The 15,875-nt window shown below is 45.1% G+C and overlaps 1 protein-coding gene across 1 annotated transcript in view; it reads left to right on the top strand.

Moving 5' to 3' along the window:
- Positions 1 to 2,368: 2,368 nt before the first annotated feature.
- The window catches only part of LOC119395056 (annexin-B12-like), a 58,983-nt gene continuing 45,476 nt past the window's right edge, over positions 2,369 to 15,875 (top strand). The window contains exon 1 of the mRNA XM_037662353.2: positions 2,369 to 2,470. Coding sequence (XP_037518281.1) covers positions 2,459 to 2,470 — 12 coding nt within the window. The 5' untranslated portion in view covers positions 2,369 to 2,458. The remainder of the gene's footprint in view (positions 2,471 to 15,875) is intronic.

Below are 15,875 nucleotides of genomic sequence, written 5' to 3' on the forward strand. Positions count from 1 at the left end.
CAGATCAATAAAAGAACATAGCTTTTCGGTTCAAAACGCACAGTGTACAAAGAAATATCAGTCACGGATCACGGCGAAAAATTAAACTACGAGACTGCTCTTCGGTGATATCGCGCCACGGCTGCGCTTGCACCGGCAGCGAGCACCCGCTGGTCACAGCCATGGGCGTCGTCAGGGGTGCGCAAAAGAAGCACTCGCGCCCCCTCCCGGCGCGATGCAACACGGCTTTGCAACCTCAAAGACAAAATCCTGCCGACACCCGTGGTCACAGAAATGCCGTATAAATGCCCATCCCGTTTTCAGATATTTGTATCGCTTCAATGAACGTGACGCGTGCTCTAGTCACTGTGAGGGACTCTCGATTAATTTCAGCCTTCTGGGGTTCTTTAACGTGCACCTAAAACATGTGCGAGCGTTTTCGCATTTTGCCCCTGTAGATATATCGGAATGAGGCCGCCGTGGTTGCGAATAGAACTTGCGTCCTCGAGCGTAGCAGCGCAGCTCCTTACTCGCTTAGCAATCTCCAAAGATTTCCTTACACATCCTCTTGTTTTTCTGAAGGCGAACCCTTAACTTGTAATAGTTGTTTTCTTGCGGCAGGAAATTTCGTTTAACAGAGGTGGAAAAAGATGTCCACGGCACCTGTGCTAGCACTTTGTCGACTAATTGTTGCGTGTAACTGCACTAAATTCATTAATTGGAATATATTATAAGTCTATAGTATCTTGTCCTTCAGTTTTGTATGTTCATCAGTACTGTTTTATGTCTTGTATAAGGTGACGTACTAAATTTTCGCAATTTTTGTCATGAGTGTCGGAGTCGCAAACTTTGATACTCCTACGCAGTCACATCGGCACAAATAGAAAATTCAACCCCTCTACCCTGCCTCCATTGACATTTAAACACACCCCCTAACTTCGATTCCCGGGGAAAGCCCTGGCTACAACAACTAAAGAAAACTTCTGGGCATCTCTCGTCCATACATTGACGTCGTGGCACGTTTCTACAAAGCCAAGCATGTCGTGTCTTGTGATTTAGCGCATCTTGATTCTGAATAAAACTTCAATGTGTTCTAAAAAATTTACGCTGGTGACTGACGGAAGCATTAGTAAGCGAAATCTACGCGCAATATTGCCTTGCTGCCTCATGAGAGCTCCGGTTACGGGGATTCCCGCAGAGCGTCGGATTTGTAGTTTTTTTTGTACAGGTGGATAACACGCTGTCACATTACGGGTACAAGTGAAGGTTTCGCCCGAAATGCGAAGCACTGATAGCCGTAGCAATGCATGCAACAGCTGTAAAAAAAGCTCATTTGCGAACCAATCGAATTAACGAGCGCGGCGTTTGCGCGCACAAGCAAACACGAACGCGTCTCACTCGATGACCGCAAACCCTGGCTTTCACAACGCTGGCGTAAACAACAGCGCCGAAAGGGCTGAGGAAACGCATCGAGCTGCTTGGGGTAGGATATCTTATCGCGCTTTTTCCTTGTACGGACCAAGACGGCGACGACCAAAGCAAGTTTTCGCTTGGGGTGTCTCTGTAATTGTTATCGCAATAAAAATGAGCCGAGCAAACGACTAGAGGACTCTGCGCGCAACCGTTCACTTGCATACCGTTCACTTCCATGTGTTGCAGGTGTTACCGAGCCATACTGTCGTGACCTACACTGCCTACACTGCAAGGAAACCAAGCCGCTCCGTCTACACCTACCACCACAGCGCGTCACGCGCGATAAAAAGTCTGCTGCCAAGTAGTAGATCATGATTTCAGTACAGGGAAATCTGAAGCTATAGCGAGCACAAAGAAGCAAGTGCGTGCTCTGATTAATATTGACCACACACTTGTTTCTGCCATCGCTGCAGTCACCGCTGCTGCGACCAAACTGAGCTTTCCACAGGGTGCCTCACAAATACTTGGGGCGTCCACGCATAACTGCGCATGAGTGCACCTCGCCGATGACGCGGATTTGTGAGATGGTGTTGCTTTACGGGGATATCTTGGCGATCTGTACGAAGTACAGTATGCGTTCGCGATCTGAAACTGTGCACATCATGAAGGTAAGAATGTACTACATACACGCAGAACAATGAAAATTCGAAGCCAGCCGATACCGTCTCTTTATTGCAAGGCAAAAGAAAACAAAGTAAACACTTATCGTAGAGTTGCTGTGCGTCTGCTATCACCAGCGTCAGCGTTGCCTGTAAGTGCATTACCCATTGATACAAGAAAGTAACATACTCATTCCCTGCGTCTCGGCGCCGAAATCTTTGCTTGGCTGCTCCTCATGACATGCATATACATGGCAGCGGGATGCCTTGGCTGGTGTAGTACCTGGCTCCGCTTCGATGCGCTGGAATAGAAATGCTATGTATTTATTGGTACAACCGAACATTTTCAAGGGGTGTAAGTCAAGACAGCTGGCCTAGCAACCGTGGTGGTCCTTGTATATGTGCTGATGAGACTTCAGGTAAAGACACACAGCGTTTCGCCTGTCGGGTAAACGTTTTCTTTCTCTGCATGTAAAGCAAGTAGTTTCGGCCTCCCTTTGTCGCGGGCAATTCGAAATAATTACGTCGCACGTGAAGTTCGTACTGACGGGAAAACGGTGAAACATGAATGTGAAGGCAATCCGCAATGAGTCTAGCGGACGAGGTTAAACTATTATGTCAGGATGGAGGTTGACTTGCGTTCCCTTGAAACTGATGATGTAGGAATTGAGTAACCGAATAAGTAGCTAACCATGTGAAGCCTTTTTCCGCCACAGAAATAAGGAGTGTGCAGACAGTTAATAAGGTTTGGTAAGCCCAGGACTTCGCTTATGGATGTGCTTGTAAGGTATTCACGTGATCGAAAATTTTTGCCGTACGGGTCTGCACAGTAAAAAATTTTACACCCTAAAGGGTGTAAAACGGGTGTACGCGTTAAAAGCACCCTTGTGAACACCCTTATTACACCCTTAATTTTAGATTTGGGGTGTTCGTAAAGAAAACACCCTTGCAACACCCCATTTACACCCTCACCAGAAGGGTGTAAACGAATTAATATGCAAATGTATGACAATTTTGGGCAGGCTATGCTCTTAAGTTGGGTCAACATGAATTATCATGTGAAATGAAGAAAATATGAGCCTGTACATCATGCACACGTACAAATGCCCTGACTGCTAAGCTGCAGTGGGTATACAATGACAAAAAATACGAACGAGTGTGGCATAATCAAGCAAACTTCAGCGTCGAGAATGCCCTCTCCGCGCTAGAACGTGACTGGCACACGACAGCTTACATGCGTTAACACAAACAGCTCTCGTTCTCACACATCGTTTCTCGCAAAATTTCAGTATCTTTAGAATTCCTGCCTCAGATACGCACTCACACTATATCCCGAGATATGCGTTACTGTTCACTTTACATGACTTCGGTTTTCCTGCCAAATTTTCCTGTGAACTGAAAACCGATAAAAAATATTTCAATTTCAATCCCGAACGAAACAATAGATAACGTTTCGGTTACGTCTTCGTTCCGGTGAAAAATGACGTTTTTTTAATGGTTTTTCGTTTTTGGTTTTCGTTCCGTTAAAACAACGGCGTGAGCACAGTAGGGGGGGGGGGGGTGCGCCTTTCTGCCCCCCCCCCCCCCCTCCGCAGAGCTAGAGGCGGCCGTCTTTTCTAGTTACCTAAGAAAGAAGTGCGAAAAGTCTGCCCCGTACATTGCGCACACCTATGAGCATGACCTCTTCAGAAATTCATTAGATGGCGGGAGGCCTCAGCAGCGTGTTTGTGCACCTGCTACACAATATTAGGCGCGCAGGCGGACTTCTGTACAGGCTAAACACACGCGAACTGAACAAGCTCTCATAGCACAAAATCGCCGCGCTCTCCATAGAACGTTGTTGCCTAGAAATCTGCTTATGCAACTATAAAAGTCAGCATTTCGATAATTTTAATGTTATCGCGCCCCTAATTCAGTTCATACTCTCCAAAATTTGGAGGACACTTGAGCTTCGCATTCAAGAGTAGAACGCAACAGCGTGGTCGGGTCATTTAAAATTATCCTATAGAATACGCACAGTTCTTATGTGCCCACTACGGCATAATTATTTGTGCGCGTTGTAAGGCAACATGCGATAACACCTGCGTCCCACGTAGTTGCGCGAGCTCCCGCAAAGCACGCTACTCTATTTACACGGAGGCGTGGAGCGTGCGCCACGCGATCCGCCAGATGATCCCTACGGCGCGTCTGCAGAGAGCGGGAGGAACAAGATGGGCGAGGTAACACGATCATTTTTCGCAACATTTTAACTCAGCACAGCCGCGCTAGTACACTGTAGCCGCGCAGCCGTCAGAAGCGCCATGATATCTCCGGCGTCATCACCAAGGCGTGACGTCACTGCTTCGCCGATTCACCAGACTCTCTCCATACACTTGAGACACGGAATACTTGAGAGCTCACCAGCTCACGGCAATAAGTATCAATTGCGCATGTGCAGAGCTTCGTGTTGCCAGGGCTAGGCGTCGCTGATTGCGCCGCGCGGATGTTCGGATACACGTGCGGCATATACGCTGACACGCCAAGGACACGCTTTCGATAAAAGAATCGCGCGGGTTGCCTGTTGCCACTGCGGTCTTTGCCTTCAAATAGCGAGAAGAATGTGACACGTGAAATGTTTGGTCGACGAGCCTCACCATCACATGAAGAGGCCGTACACCCTGAGCATTGGCACATTTGAGGACCTTAAACAAGCCATTGCGGTGTGGCCCCATCTTGGGAAACCTCGTCGCGCTGTCGCTGTCTACGTCTAGATTTTCAGGTACGTACGTACGTGAGTGTTTTCGTGTTCAGATCCTGAGTGAAACGTAAAGTGTTTGTGTGAAAGATGCACTCCTTGGCATTGCTGTGCGGGATTTCAGCGACAAACTAGGTGATTGTGTCGCTAAATGAACGTCGCTAGCATGCGCTTAGTTTCTAATTGCCGCAACGTACTTAGTTCAATTCGCGCTTCGAAGAAAGGCAGTACGTAGCTGTTTGCTTATATTTTACGTCAGTGGAGGGGCAGGGTTCTATTTGGTGTCGCAGAAGTCTGTTGCCAGACTCGGGGGTCAATGTTGCCAGACTGCCGCCAGATTTGGCAGATAAATTTGCCCCTGCGGTTTCAGCTTTCCCGTAAGGCTTCTGTGTCATCCGCGGTGCAGTTCGAAAGTGCCTGTGCGACATCGGCCGTTTTAATGAGCGGAACAAACGGACCCCGCGTGTTGCAGAAGTCGGGACGCGTTTTTTCGCTGCGTGCGCCGTACAATTAAGATATCTGACTCGAAGTAGGGAATCCAAGCGCAACGACTCGTTTGAGTCGACGGACGCGTAAGGGAAACTGCAGAAGCCCGGACACGCGTGTGCGCCGTGTTGCAATACATCGGACTCGTGTCCCCGAAGTACAGATTATCTCCGTAGCTGTGCGTGCCGTGTCGACGATGCCCAGGGCTGGGCAAAGATACTTTGAAATTGTATCGCGATACGATACAAGATACTCAGGCAAAAAGTATTGGAGATACAGATACAAGATACTGCCGCACTAATTGTATCCGATACGATACTTGGCAATTGTATCTTAAGATACTTCGATACATTCTCATATTTGTTATTATAGATCCATACAATGTAGCAGCAAACGCCTATACACAAAGATGTCTCCTTGAAAATTTCTGAACTGTGACCTGTTTAGTTTCACTTGCATGAAATGTCTGTTAATATCTCAAAAGTTTTGCCCTTCTTGCTCAAAGTACATTAGTTTCCTTCCAAAACAACTTATTGGAGCTTGTTTTAGCTTGTTCACAGGACAACTCTTTATACACTTCGCTGACAGCGGTTCTTGCTTATCCTTTTTGTAATTGATGGGAGTCGCTGCTCAACTTGCCGACCAGCTAGCGGGTTGCCATGTAATCACAATAACGTCAATAAGAAGCCTTCGCACGACAGCGCAAATACCGCTGTGGACTTTTACCTTGTCCGTAAAAGACAGTTTGCACAATACCGTATATCCGGACAGGTGTACAGCAGCAACAACTCTAATAGCGACTTTTTTTTCTTCCTGGGGGGGGAGGGGGGGGGGGGAGTGGCTCGGGGAACGCATGGTGTATACGGGGCTTGCGACCGTTCGCTAGCGGCCCGGCCGGCACACATGACCGTCTCCGTTCCATTTGTTTTTGTTTTCTAAATAAGTATATTAGTGAGCTACACAGACATGACTGGTCTCAAGCATTTCTTTCGTGAGAAACACGTGGTCACCATGTGCTGAAACATAACCGTGGAACAAAAACTCTATATTTCAATCCGCGTCCAGATTTCACTCGTTATGTACATCCGTATCGTTCTTTCTGGTATCTGGATTAAAAATCCCCTTCAGAAATGACCTATATATGAGATATGCCAAAGGCCTCCTTTCAAATGGCAACGTCATTTTGTTCAAACTCTCTCCGACCCCACCATCTTCACTGTCCCCGGGCCTTTGGAGCTAAATTTCGCGACTGCGGCCCGCCGGCTATAAGCTGAGTTTGAAACCTCTGTTGTATATGTAGATGATGTAAACCTGCAGTGAATTTCCATGTTCTACTTAGCTGCTGGCGTAAGGGATTCTTTGTTGATATACTCACTAACGTGCAATTTTTTAGCAATTTTTCTTGAACGAGAGAACATGTGCAACACAAAAATGTCTCAGACGTATTGCGTAGCTGCACGAAGCATCGCAAGACACCGCCGCTATTCGCGCTATTGCCGCTTATAGCTCCCGTTACGTAGCGATTAGTAATAATAAAAATATTTAAGAAGGCCTAACACCGGAAAACAAATATAAGTAAAATAGAGAGGTGGTTGTTTATCAAACATTCGCATTGAATGAGTACAGAAACACGATACAGGCGGCGCTCTTAACAGCTATGATCGCGAAGTATAGTCAACTTACCTGTTGAGACCAGGCCCGTAGCCAAATTCTGTAAAAACTGCGCGAAAAACGTGGACAAAGGGAGAAACGGACGGCACATGCGCCTGTGCCGTCCGTTTCTCCCTTTGTCCACGTTTTTCGCTCAGTTTTTACAGAATGCATTACCAACTCGCCCAACAGTCTGTTCTTCTACGTAGCCAAATATTTTTTCGGGGGGGGGGGCACTTTCTGAAAACCTTGACCATTTGCGGGTGGGGGGAGTGGCCCGGGCCACTCCCCTCACCCGCAATAAGCCCTTAGCCGCCCCGCCCCCCCGGCTAAGGGCTTGGTTGAGACAATGTGAAATTCAGTGCCTATGGAAAATTGCCTGAAACGGCTCTTTGGGACGCTCATGAGTAAATCGGAGCATTCAGTAAAACAACGTTTCTCGAATCCCCTTCCTAACATCTTTAAGATGGCTCTTCCATTTTTATAATGCAAACTCAATTTCGCTATTTTCTTAAGCGGTAAGTAGAATATTTTGTACTGTATACTCAAGGCACGCCCACATAATAATATATTTGTTTTCAAAATCGCCTTGGCAACGTGTAAATGTGTAAACAGTAGTAGAAATAAAGCAGACAGTCAGAAGGATAAAGCAGCAATCTTTTTTTGGGAGCGCGTTACAAAAGACATACTGCAGTGACCAGACCGGAAAAACAGTGCAGAGACCTAGGTAATGTATGTGACGCAAAATTACAGCTAAGAAAGCACTTGTGCCTTGTGCTAATAATCAAATTATGATTTCATAAATTCTTTGAATAAATGCAGATGGAAGTGAAAAATACCGTACGCCAAGATATTTTCTGTTAGGTAAACGCTTGCTCTATTAGATCTGGCATCAGTACCTGTGGTGCTAAAGTTGTTAGAATCTTATTTGCATATAAGTAAATTCATTGCTAGCAAGTCAAACTTATATCCTCGAGATCTTTTAAATCGCTAATATGTAAAATCCACGCGACGTAAAGAAACCCCATTCTTGCACGCATCACATTTCGTTACGGATCAAGACGCAAAAGAATCTGCAATAACGACACTGTAACAACATCAGAATTTGCGCGATAGACGCCGCGCGCAGTGGAGAACGCGGCGCAGGACAGTGGCTATGAGCAAGTGTAGCGGCATTGGAGCAACTAAAAAGAAAAGAAATCGAGAAAACAAAAGGTATGTGGGCTGGGCGTAGACGTCCGCGTGCTTGTCTTCCTCATTTTCTTCCGTCACTGGACGAATCTGGCGTAAAAATAAAATAACGTCACTGCCCTTAGACTTATTCAGATGGCTTAGTGGCACCAGTACCAGCTTGAGAAGCGGAGTTTGGCCAGCGATTATTGTTTCGCACGGCTGTGTTGCGATAGAAGTATCTTGTATCTTAAAATACACGATACATTATCGAATGTATCGGAAATACAGATACAGATACTCGTCTTTCGAGACGTATCGCGATACAGATACAAGATACCCAAAGTGTATCTAAGATAGTATCTAAGATACATGTATCTTCGATACTGCCCAGCACTGACGATGCCCAACGACGTTCACACTTCCGATCGCATCGCTCGACGAGTATGAAACATACATACCACGGCTGGAGATTTGATGCACGTCGCATATATCAGTGCTAGCTACGCCCGTAGGCTGCTTTATCGCCGCTGCTGGACGACACTGCTAGGTCTGAGCTGGTGGTGGGAGGCGCGCGACTCGTGGAACTGTAAATGGGGGGCCCTACGTGGAAGAGGGGCTCCACCCACAATAACCACAAACAACCAAAATTCCAATTAATGCGTGTTTATTTTCTCCGGGCTTGAAAGAGCGCTATCAAAAAGTAACAGACGAATGAAAACAAAACAAAAAAAAACGCACACAGCAGGTTGATCAATCTGCATTTGTCGCACTATCGTCTTCAAAGGGGATACCGGCGTGCGATGGCCTCGATGAGCCGACGGAACTTGTCCTTCACGTTGGGACGTGCGTTCACGGACCTCCACCACAGCCAGGCGAGGTGAGAACGCATCAGAGCGGGAGTCGTTTTGTTGCCGTTGCGAACGCGTCGTCGTTTTGCTTTCTGCCACTCGCTTTCGATGCGTTGCGTGTTGACGCCTGTTGCAGGGTCGATGAAGTTGACGCTGTGGTTCACGGTGTGCCAGTCGAGGTTTAGCGGCGTCCCATTGGCATTCACGAGGCCGGGTATGCACCGGTATGCGGCCCACTCGTCACTGAACACCGTCGTGCCGGGAAGAACGTTCTTTGCGATCAGAGGACCAAGGGTGGCCGCGTCTCTTTTGTCGACCTCGAACAGCCTTAGCTCCTTCGTGGACACGTACAGCATGCCGAAAATCCACGGGCCCTTGTCTGACACACCACCGTAGTTGTTGCGGCGCCTGGGGGGAACATTGTCGCCAGTCAGAAGGCGGCCTCGGTTCGCCTCGGTCGACACGGCACGCACAGCTACGGAGATAATCTGTACTTCGGGGACACGAGTCCGATGTATTGCAACACGGCGCACACGCGTATCCGGGCTTCTGCGATTAATTCAGTTTCCCTTACGCGTACGTGGACTCAAACGAGTCGTTGCGCTTGGATTCCCTACTTCGAGTCAGATATCTTAATTGTACAGCGCACGCAGCGAAAAAACGCGTCCCGACTTCTGCAACACGCGGGGTCCGTTCGTTCCGCTCATTAAAACGGCCGATGTCGCACAGGCACTTTCGAAATGCACCGCGGATGACACAGAAGCCTTACGGGAAAGCTGAAACCGCAGGGGCAAATTTATCCGCCAAATTTGGCGGCAGTCTGGCAACATTGACCCCCGAGTCTGGCAACAGACTTCTGCGACACCAAATAGAACCCTGCCAGTTGAGGCACGTCATTGCCTGTATGTTCAAAATGCGCACCTTTTCCGATTATTTTTCTTTCTTGGCATGTACACTGCGGAAGTACGTAGAATTTTTTTTCATGCGCCGATGTTTCTTTGTTTTTATTAATATTTTTTTTTTCTACAGCGGCACGCCGCCTGCCGCCTGCGCTTTCGAGCGCGCGCGCGGTGCTTTTAGATGAGTTCTTCGGGCGGTTATCGCTTCTCGAGCCGACTGTGTGCTTTCTAAACTTTTTAAAAGGGTGACCGCTTGTTACTCTCTCGTTTATTGCTCGCCGGGGCGCGATTACACCTGTTTCCATGCGGTGTTAATTACACGAACGATGCCGCCGTGGTTGCGTTTCGTGTTTTGGGGACTCGGAAAAACTAACTCCGTCTCGTTGGCGATAAGACGAAGGATTATTACTCGTTTTGATTTCCGGACAGGCATAGAACCATACAGGCTCCTTTCGTGCGCTCGCACCGGTTGCTCTCTGCCCCCCCCCCCCCCCCCCCCCCCCGGTTACGGCCCTAGCACGGGTTGACACGAAAACGTTGAATAGAGCACCATTTGATTGGTTATTCGAAAGTTTCAAGTGTTCGCGCCCTGATACTTTGTGATGTTTCTCTTCTCGCATATATTCTGCTGATTGTGCCAAACGGCATTCTGCACTAACGAGTGTGTGCTGACGCACTGATTTTGTGACAAAGCTGGAAGCAAAATTAAGAAATGTTTTTACAGAGGTTATGGACATGAACTTTGATGAGTACGTCGACCTTGGCCCTGGTGATGATATACCACACATGGCAAAGATTAAATTGGCTGCCTTTCAGTCGCCCACCTCTGGATGGCTCGTCATCATCGACATGTGACGTTGAGAATGCTGAAGAGCAGGTAATCAAAGTTTTCACTTTTGTGCAAATCATGACAGCTGCATTTTTTTCTTTCGTGTACCTTACGACACGTACTTGAAAAAAGTATTGCGCAACCTACACAGTATGCTATCACTTGTTATAGGGGCCTGAAGAGAGCAGCTCTCTTGATCTTCAAGAAGCTTCGGGCATCGAACGTACTGAACCGTATACGAGAATCACTCTTAAAAGTATCTAAACCTGGCAGATGTGATAGGGACTGGAAATGTAAGACTTCTTAAAACTTTGCAATTCCTACATGTTAATCTACAGTATACACTATTTTGGTATTTAGCAAACGTTACAAAGCCAGTTCATCAGCATAGAGTTTCTGAAGTTTCCGTTTCTCTTATGTGTGCCATGCACTTATGGGTCTTTAAACACTACTGTTAATGTAAGGCATAAGACATAAGTAGTTAATGTAGGAATGTAAGACAAGTAAACTGCCCAAGTTAAATTTACATTGGTGACATGTAGGATACTGTAGGCCATATAAGTAAACAAGGTGACTTAGTTCTCTTAGCCTGAGTAGGTAGTGAACATTAATTCCAAAGACCTAGTAAAGTTTCTGTTTTCTACCTAACATTATCAGGACTCGTGGAAGATAGCGCTCGGAAACAAATTCAAGAATGCAAGGAGGCATATGACAGGAGATGAGCGCCTAAAGGAGAATAGACAGAAGTTTGCCACAAAGAAGACATCCACAAGGGAATTGGATGACAAACTCCGAAGGAACAAGAAGGCGAAGATGGTAAGATGATGTTTCCCATGAAGCATGTGCCCTTTGGGCTTTATGCGTAAGATAATAAAGTAATTAACATTTAGTGCAGAAACAGCACAAGGATTAACAAAGAAATATGTGTACTAATTTTCAATAACATAGCTTATTGCACCCAAGGAACAAATTTATACACAAGTTCTGCTTACACGCTGCACCAAAATGCCATGGGCTGAGATATGTATCATTTTTAAAGATATACAAAAGACTTATAACTCGCTCTTCTTCACTTTCACGAATGTCAATTCTCTATCTGTTAAAGACAAGAGCCTAGCGCATGCACATCCGTTTACCTGCTTGCCCATTTTTGCCGCTTATATTATTGATCTCGTTAGTTCATCTCTTTTAGTTTAGTTTATAAAACCTTTCTATTCTTAAGAAGGGCTCACAATTACACGCTGTAAAATGTAACACCAGCCATCCATTGTTTTCGTTCTTTACTATAGATTGAAATGCTCTTTTACTGAGTTGTAGAGCTTGGGAGTGTGAATCCTTCTTTCAGAATAAAAAAATTTTATTAATGGATATGAAAAAAATACGATAAGAAAAGCTGCAACAACTGGTAAGTAATGTATACTGAGTGTGTAATTAGTTCATTACTGTTTTTGCAGGGAGGGAGCGTTCCAATAACACCCTGTATTTTGTACGATGGGGCTGATCTTCCATATGCAAGGAACCTTTCGCTCCATGCAGACAAAGAACTCATGTTCCGTATGTCGAACGGTGAAGAAAGGGTACTTGTACTGATGTCAGCACATTGGCTCCTGAACGTAGAGTACGCCCGGAAGGCCTTCAACGTTCTTGTGACATGGAATGGCTGCTACTCGGTCAGCGATCAACCTCACCAAGAACACCAGTTGTTAAGCTGTTCAACGTTTTCAAAAAAGCTACAAAATAGGCCTTAGCTTCCGCAGGGACAAAATCCAAAAAACATATATTGAAAACACAAATAACTACTCAATGCATGATGAAAATATTACTGTTAGTATAAATTCAATTTTATCACGTGTGGTACATGTGACACATGTGACAAAATCTAGTTTATACAAAAGTAATCTTTTCATCATGTAATGTGTAGTTATTTGTTTTTGAATATACAGAAAAGATTACTGTAGTGATACTGGCACTTCATTTCAACTTATTTTTTGCTCCAGTTTCTTGTGACATGTTATGAGTCATTTTGTTCCTGCGGATTTTCAGCATGTTCTCACAGGTCTTTTTGACTCAGTGCTTTGTGACTTTTTTGCAGCATGTATAGTAACCTTGATCATTTGCTGTTGAAATTTTAGCATAACAAAACTGCCAGTACTTGTCAGTAAAATCAGTGTATCGACTATTGTTTTGGAAGTTATGTTAGTTTTACGACAATCTTTTAGTTTTGCAACGATTTTTCTTAAAACAAATAAATACTCATATTTCATTCAATTACCAATGATTCTGTTGTTTTTGCTTGGAAAGGGATAATCCTTCAAATTTGTCTGAGCACGCCTATATAAAATTTCATTCTACTGCTGTGATGCAGGTCATGTTTCTGCAGTGCGGTTGTGATCAAACCATCCCTATTACATGTATATCCTGCATATTATGGCATTCAGTATGAGCTGTAACATGCACGGCATAGTCAGATTGCTCAACTGTTTTTGTTAGAGCCGCAATCCATTGCTTTTCAGTAGGCGGGAAAAGTTTCATCATTGCAGCAATGTGCACAGTCTTTTACTTCACTCATGTGCTTTCCCAAAAAAGAGAAAATGGAAGCCTGCTGAGCAAAGCGTCATTCTGAGTCCTTATCGTGTCGCATGAGTTATGTGAGTTATGGAGAATCGCTGCTCGTGTATCAGGTACAGCTGTTGGGTGGCAGCGCTAAGAAAGTCGACTATATACAGCCACACTGGTATGGGCACTGCTGCAGTTTTTGAAACTTTTTATCAATCCATTTTTATCAAGGTATTGCGCTTTTCTAAATCATCTCCTTAACAGGAGAATTCTTTCTCAGCTGCACCTGAAGGGATCGCATCACGCTGATGTCTAATGCCCCAAGGGGGCTGGCTGGGAAGAAGTAGCATGTGTGCTTCCCCCTTTTACAGCCACCCTTTTAAGGGTGTTTTTGTGTATTACACCCCACTCGAACGGGTGTAACTTATTGTAACACCCATAGTTTAGGGGTGTTCATAAACACCTATTAAAGTAGGGTGTAAGCTGTCCTTACACCCTACGTTTTTAAGGGGTGTTTCTAAACACCTTATGTTTAGGGTGTTTCTAAACACCCTAAAAGGGTGTTGCCCATGGGACAAAAAAAATACACCCTTAAGGGTGTAAAATTTTTTAGAGTGTGCCCACCTCTCGTCCCAGCACGTCGCGCTACCGGTCGCCCCGCGTGCTGTGATCGATGGACATGGGTGTTATAAATGGTTTGGCATTATTACACCACGAGAAAAGGAAATTTAGGCAGAATTTTGTCTTAGCGGTACTGCACAGGCCATTCGTACAGTTGTAGATACGTGCGACCCAGGACTGGTTGTCTCAACATAAATTTTACCAGTAAAATAGCGCGTGCAGAAAACGAAGGCGGTTAGAGGAAATGACGCACATACCAAATCGACCCGCTTTCATTTCCGAAGCTGCTTTACCATTACAGAGTGCGTTTGTCCATTCATATACTATATGCATGCACCAACTACGTGGGCTGCTTCACGGCACCTGTGTCCTGAGAACGCATGTAGGCCGCTGTACTTGAGTGAGTGTGTAAAAACTTTATTGCCATAAAAAAAAAAAATCAAGCAAGCGCCGGGCTGACGCGTAGACGAAGACAGCGATAACGGTGTGCGCGTGTATCTGCCTTATGTCCTGGCCGCATTTCGGTGGTCCGCATTACGTCCATGTACCGAGCATTCGGCACGCGTTAATGGATTCCAGCTTAATTTATCCGCGATCCCTTACACTTTAATATCAGATCATGGTTTGGTTCGTAAAGCTCCGGAGTTTAATTATTATTATTTTTTGAATAAGATAATATAATGGAGAGCGCTGCATGAAGGTTAAAGCACGAGTATCGGGCGTTTCTATCCAACTTCACAGCCGGAGACGAAGCTGTATTCGTCTAAATTCCTTTCAGCAGCTAATGCTCCTGGTTTCCTTGTTTCTTCATGTGACTTTTTTATTCGTGCACTTATTTAACAGGGGTCCGAGGTAAGTCTCAGCCTAGAGCCGAAGCTTCTGAAAGACAACGTTCCTGCATGTGAACACGACAATTATTTTTTATTGAGCTGTCATTGAATTATATTTTTTCTCTCTCTCATGTGACACTGTCGTCTTTTGACAGCATATCAACAAAAAGTTCTGATCATTGCGAAACTGGCATTAAAAGAATAAAAAAAGTCTGCGTCTAGGGTAATCAAATCGATATAGCAAGATCTATCGAGAAAAGCGTTATGCTGATAACGCTTACTTTAAGTATTACAACAGAATATGAAATCACAAGATACTAACGAAGTGCCCGGAGGTGTTGTGACGTACGTATATAGATTACTGAAAAAAAAAAGCATGGCTGGAATTGTTTTGCCAGAAAGCTCGCAAATGTGCGAGACAGCGCTTTGACCTAAAGAAGGGGTTAAAATTTCTGAAACGAAGAGTGTCCCTGAATATTTAATTAATTAATTTATTTTTACACAAACGGTAACGTCACGGCAAAGCTATAGCATGCGTTGGAACAGTGGATTTAAAAAAAGATGAAGTCAATCGCAAGAAACCGTATTTTTTTTTTTTAATCGGAAGGTTGCCCTTAGGCATCACGTCGTTAAAACAGAACACAATGCGCGTCACGTGTAAACAAATAAATTTCTTTCGTGAATAAAGTTTAGTAATGATCGATGGTGTAGACCACGGATCCAAGTTGGCAAGTCTGGAGGGAGACCCGGATAATAACCGGACGTTCTGAGGCGCCGAAGACGCGCTTGCTGTGTAGCCTCAGGCACGACCAGAGCAAGTGTGTCACATTCACTGCAGTGCTAGAAGTACTCAAGCCAGCAATTTGAAGTTTAGTGCAGACAAGTGAACATAAAGAAGTAAGGCGACGAAAAACAGGCAAATCAAGTTGCCCATTGGGAAAGTATATAGTCTGCTACGGCGATTAAACACTCATTTAATTGCAAAGAACGTTCAATACATGATAAGGAATTGCAGAGTTGTATGGTACTCGAAGAAAAGAAATCTACATATGAAGGTGTTGGTATGAGAAAGTAGGGGTGTGCGAATAGTGAAATTTCATCTCGAATCGAATAGTGCCGAATAGTGACGAAAAATATATATCGAATATCGAATAGTATATTTACACGAAACGTGTACCGCCATTTACGGCAAGACAAA

Source organism: Rhipicephalus sanguineus, chromosome 1 (assembly GCF_013339695.2).
Source record: "Rhipicephalus sanguineus isolate Rsan-2018 chromosome 1, BIME_Rsan_1.4, whole genome shotgun sequence".
NCBI classification, from domain to species: domain Eukaryota; kingdom Metazoa; phylum Arthropoda; class Arachnida; order Ixodida; family Ixodidae; genus Rhipicephalus; species Rhipicephalus sanguineus.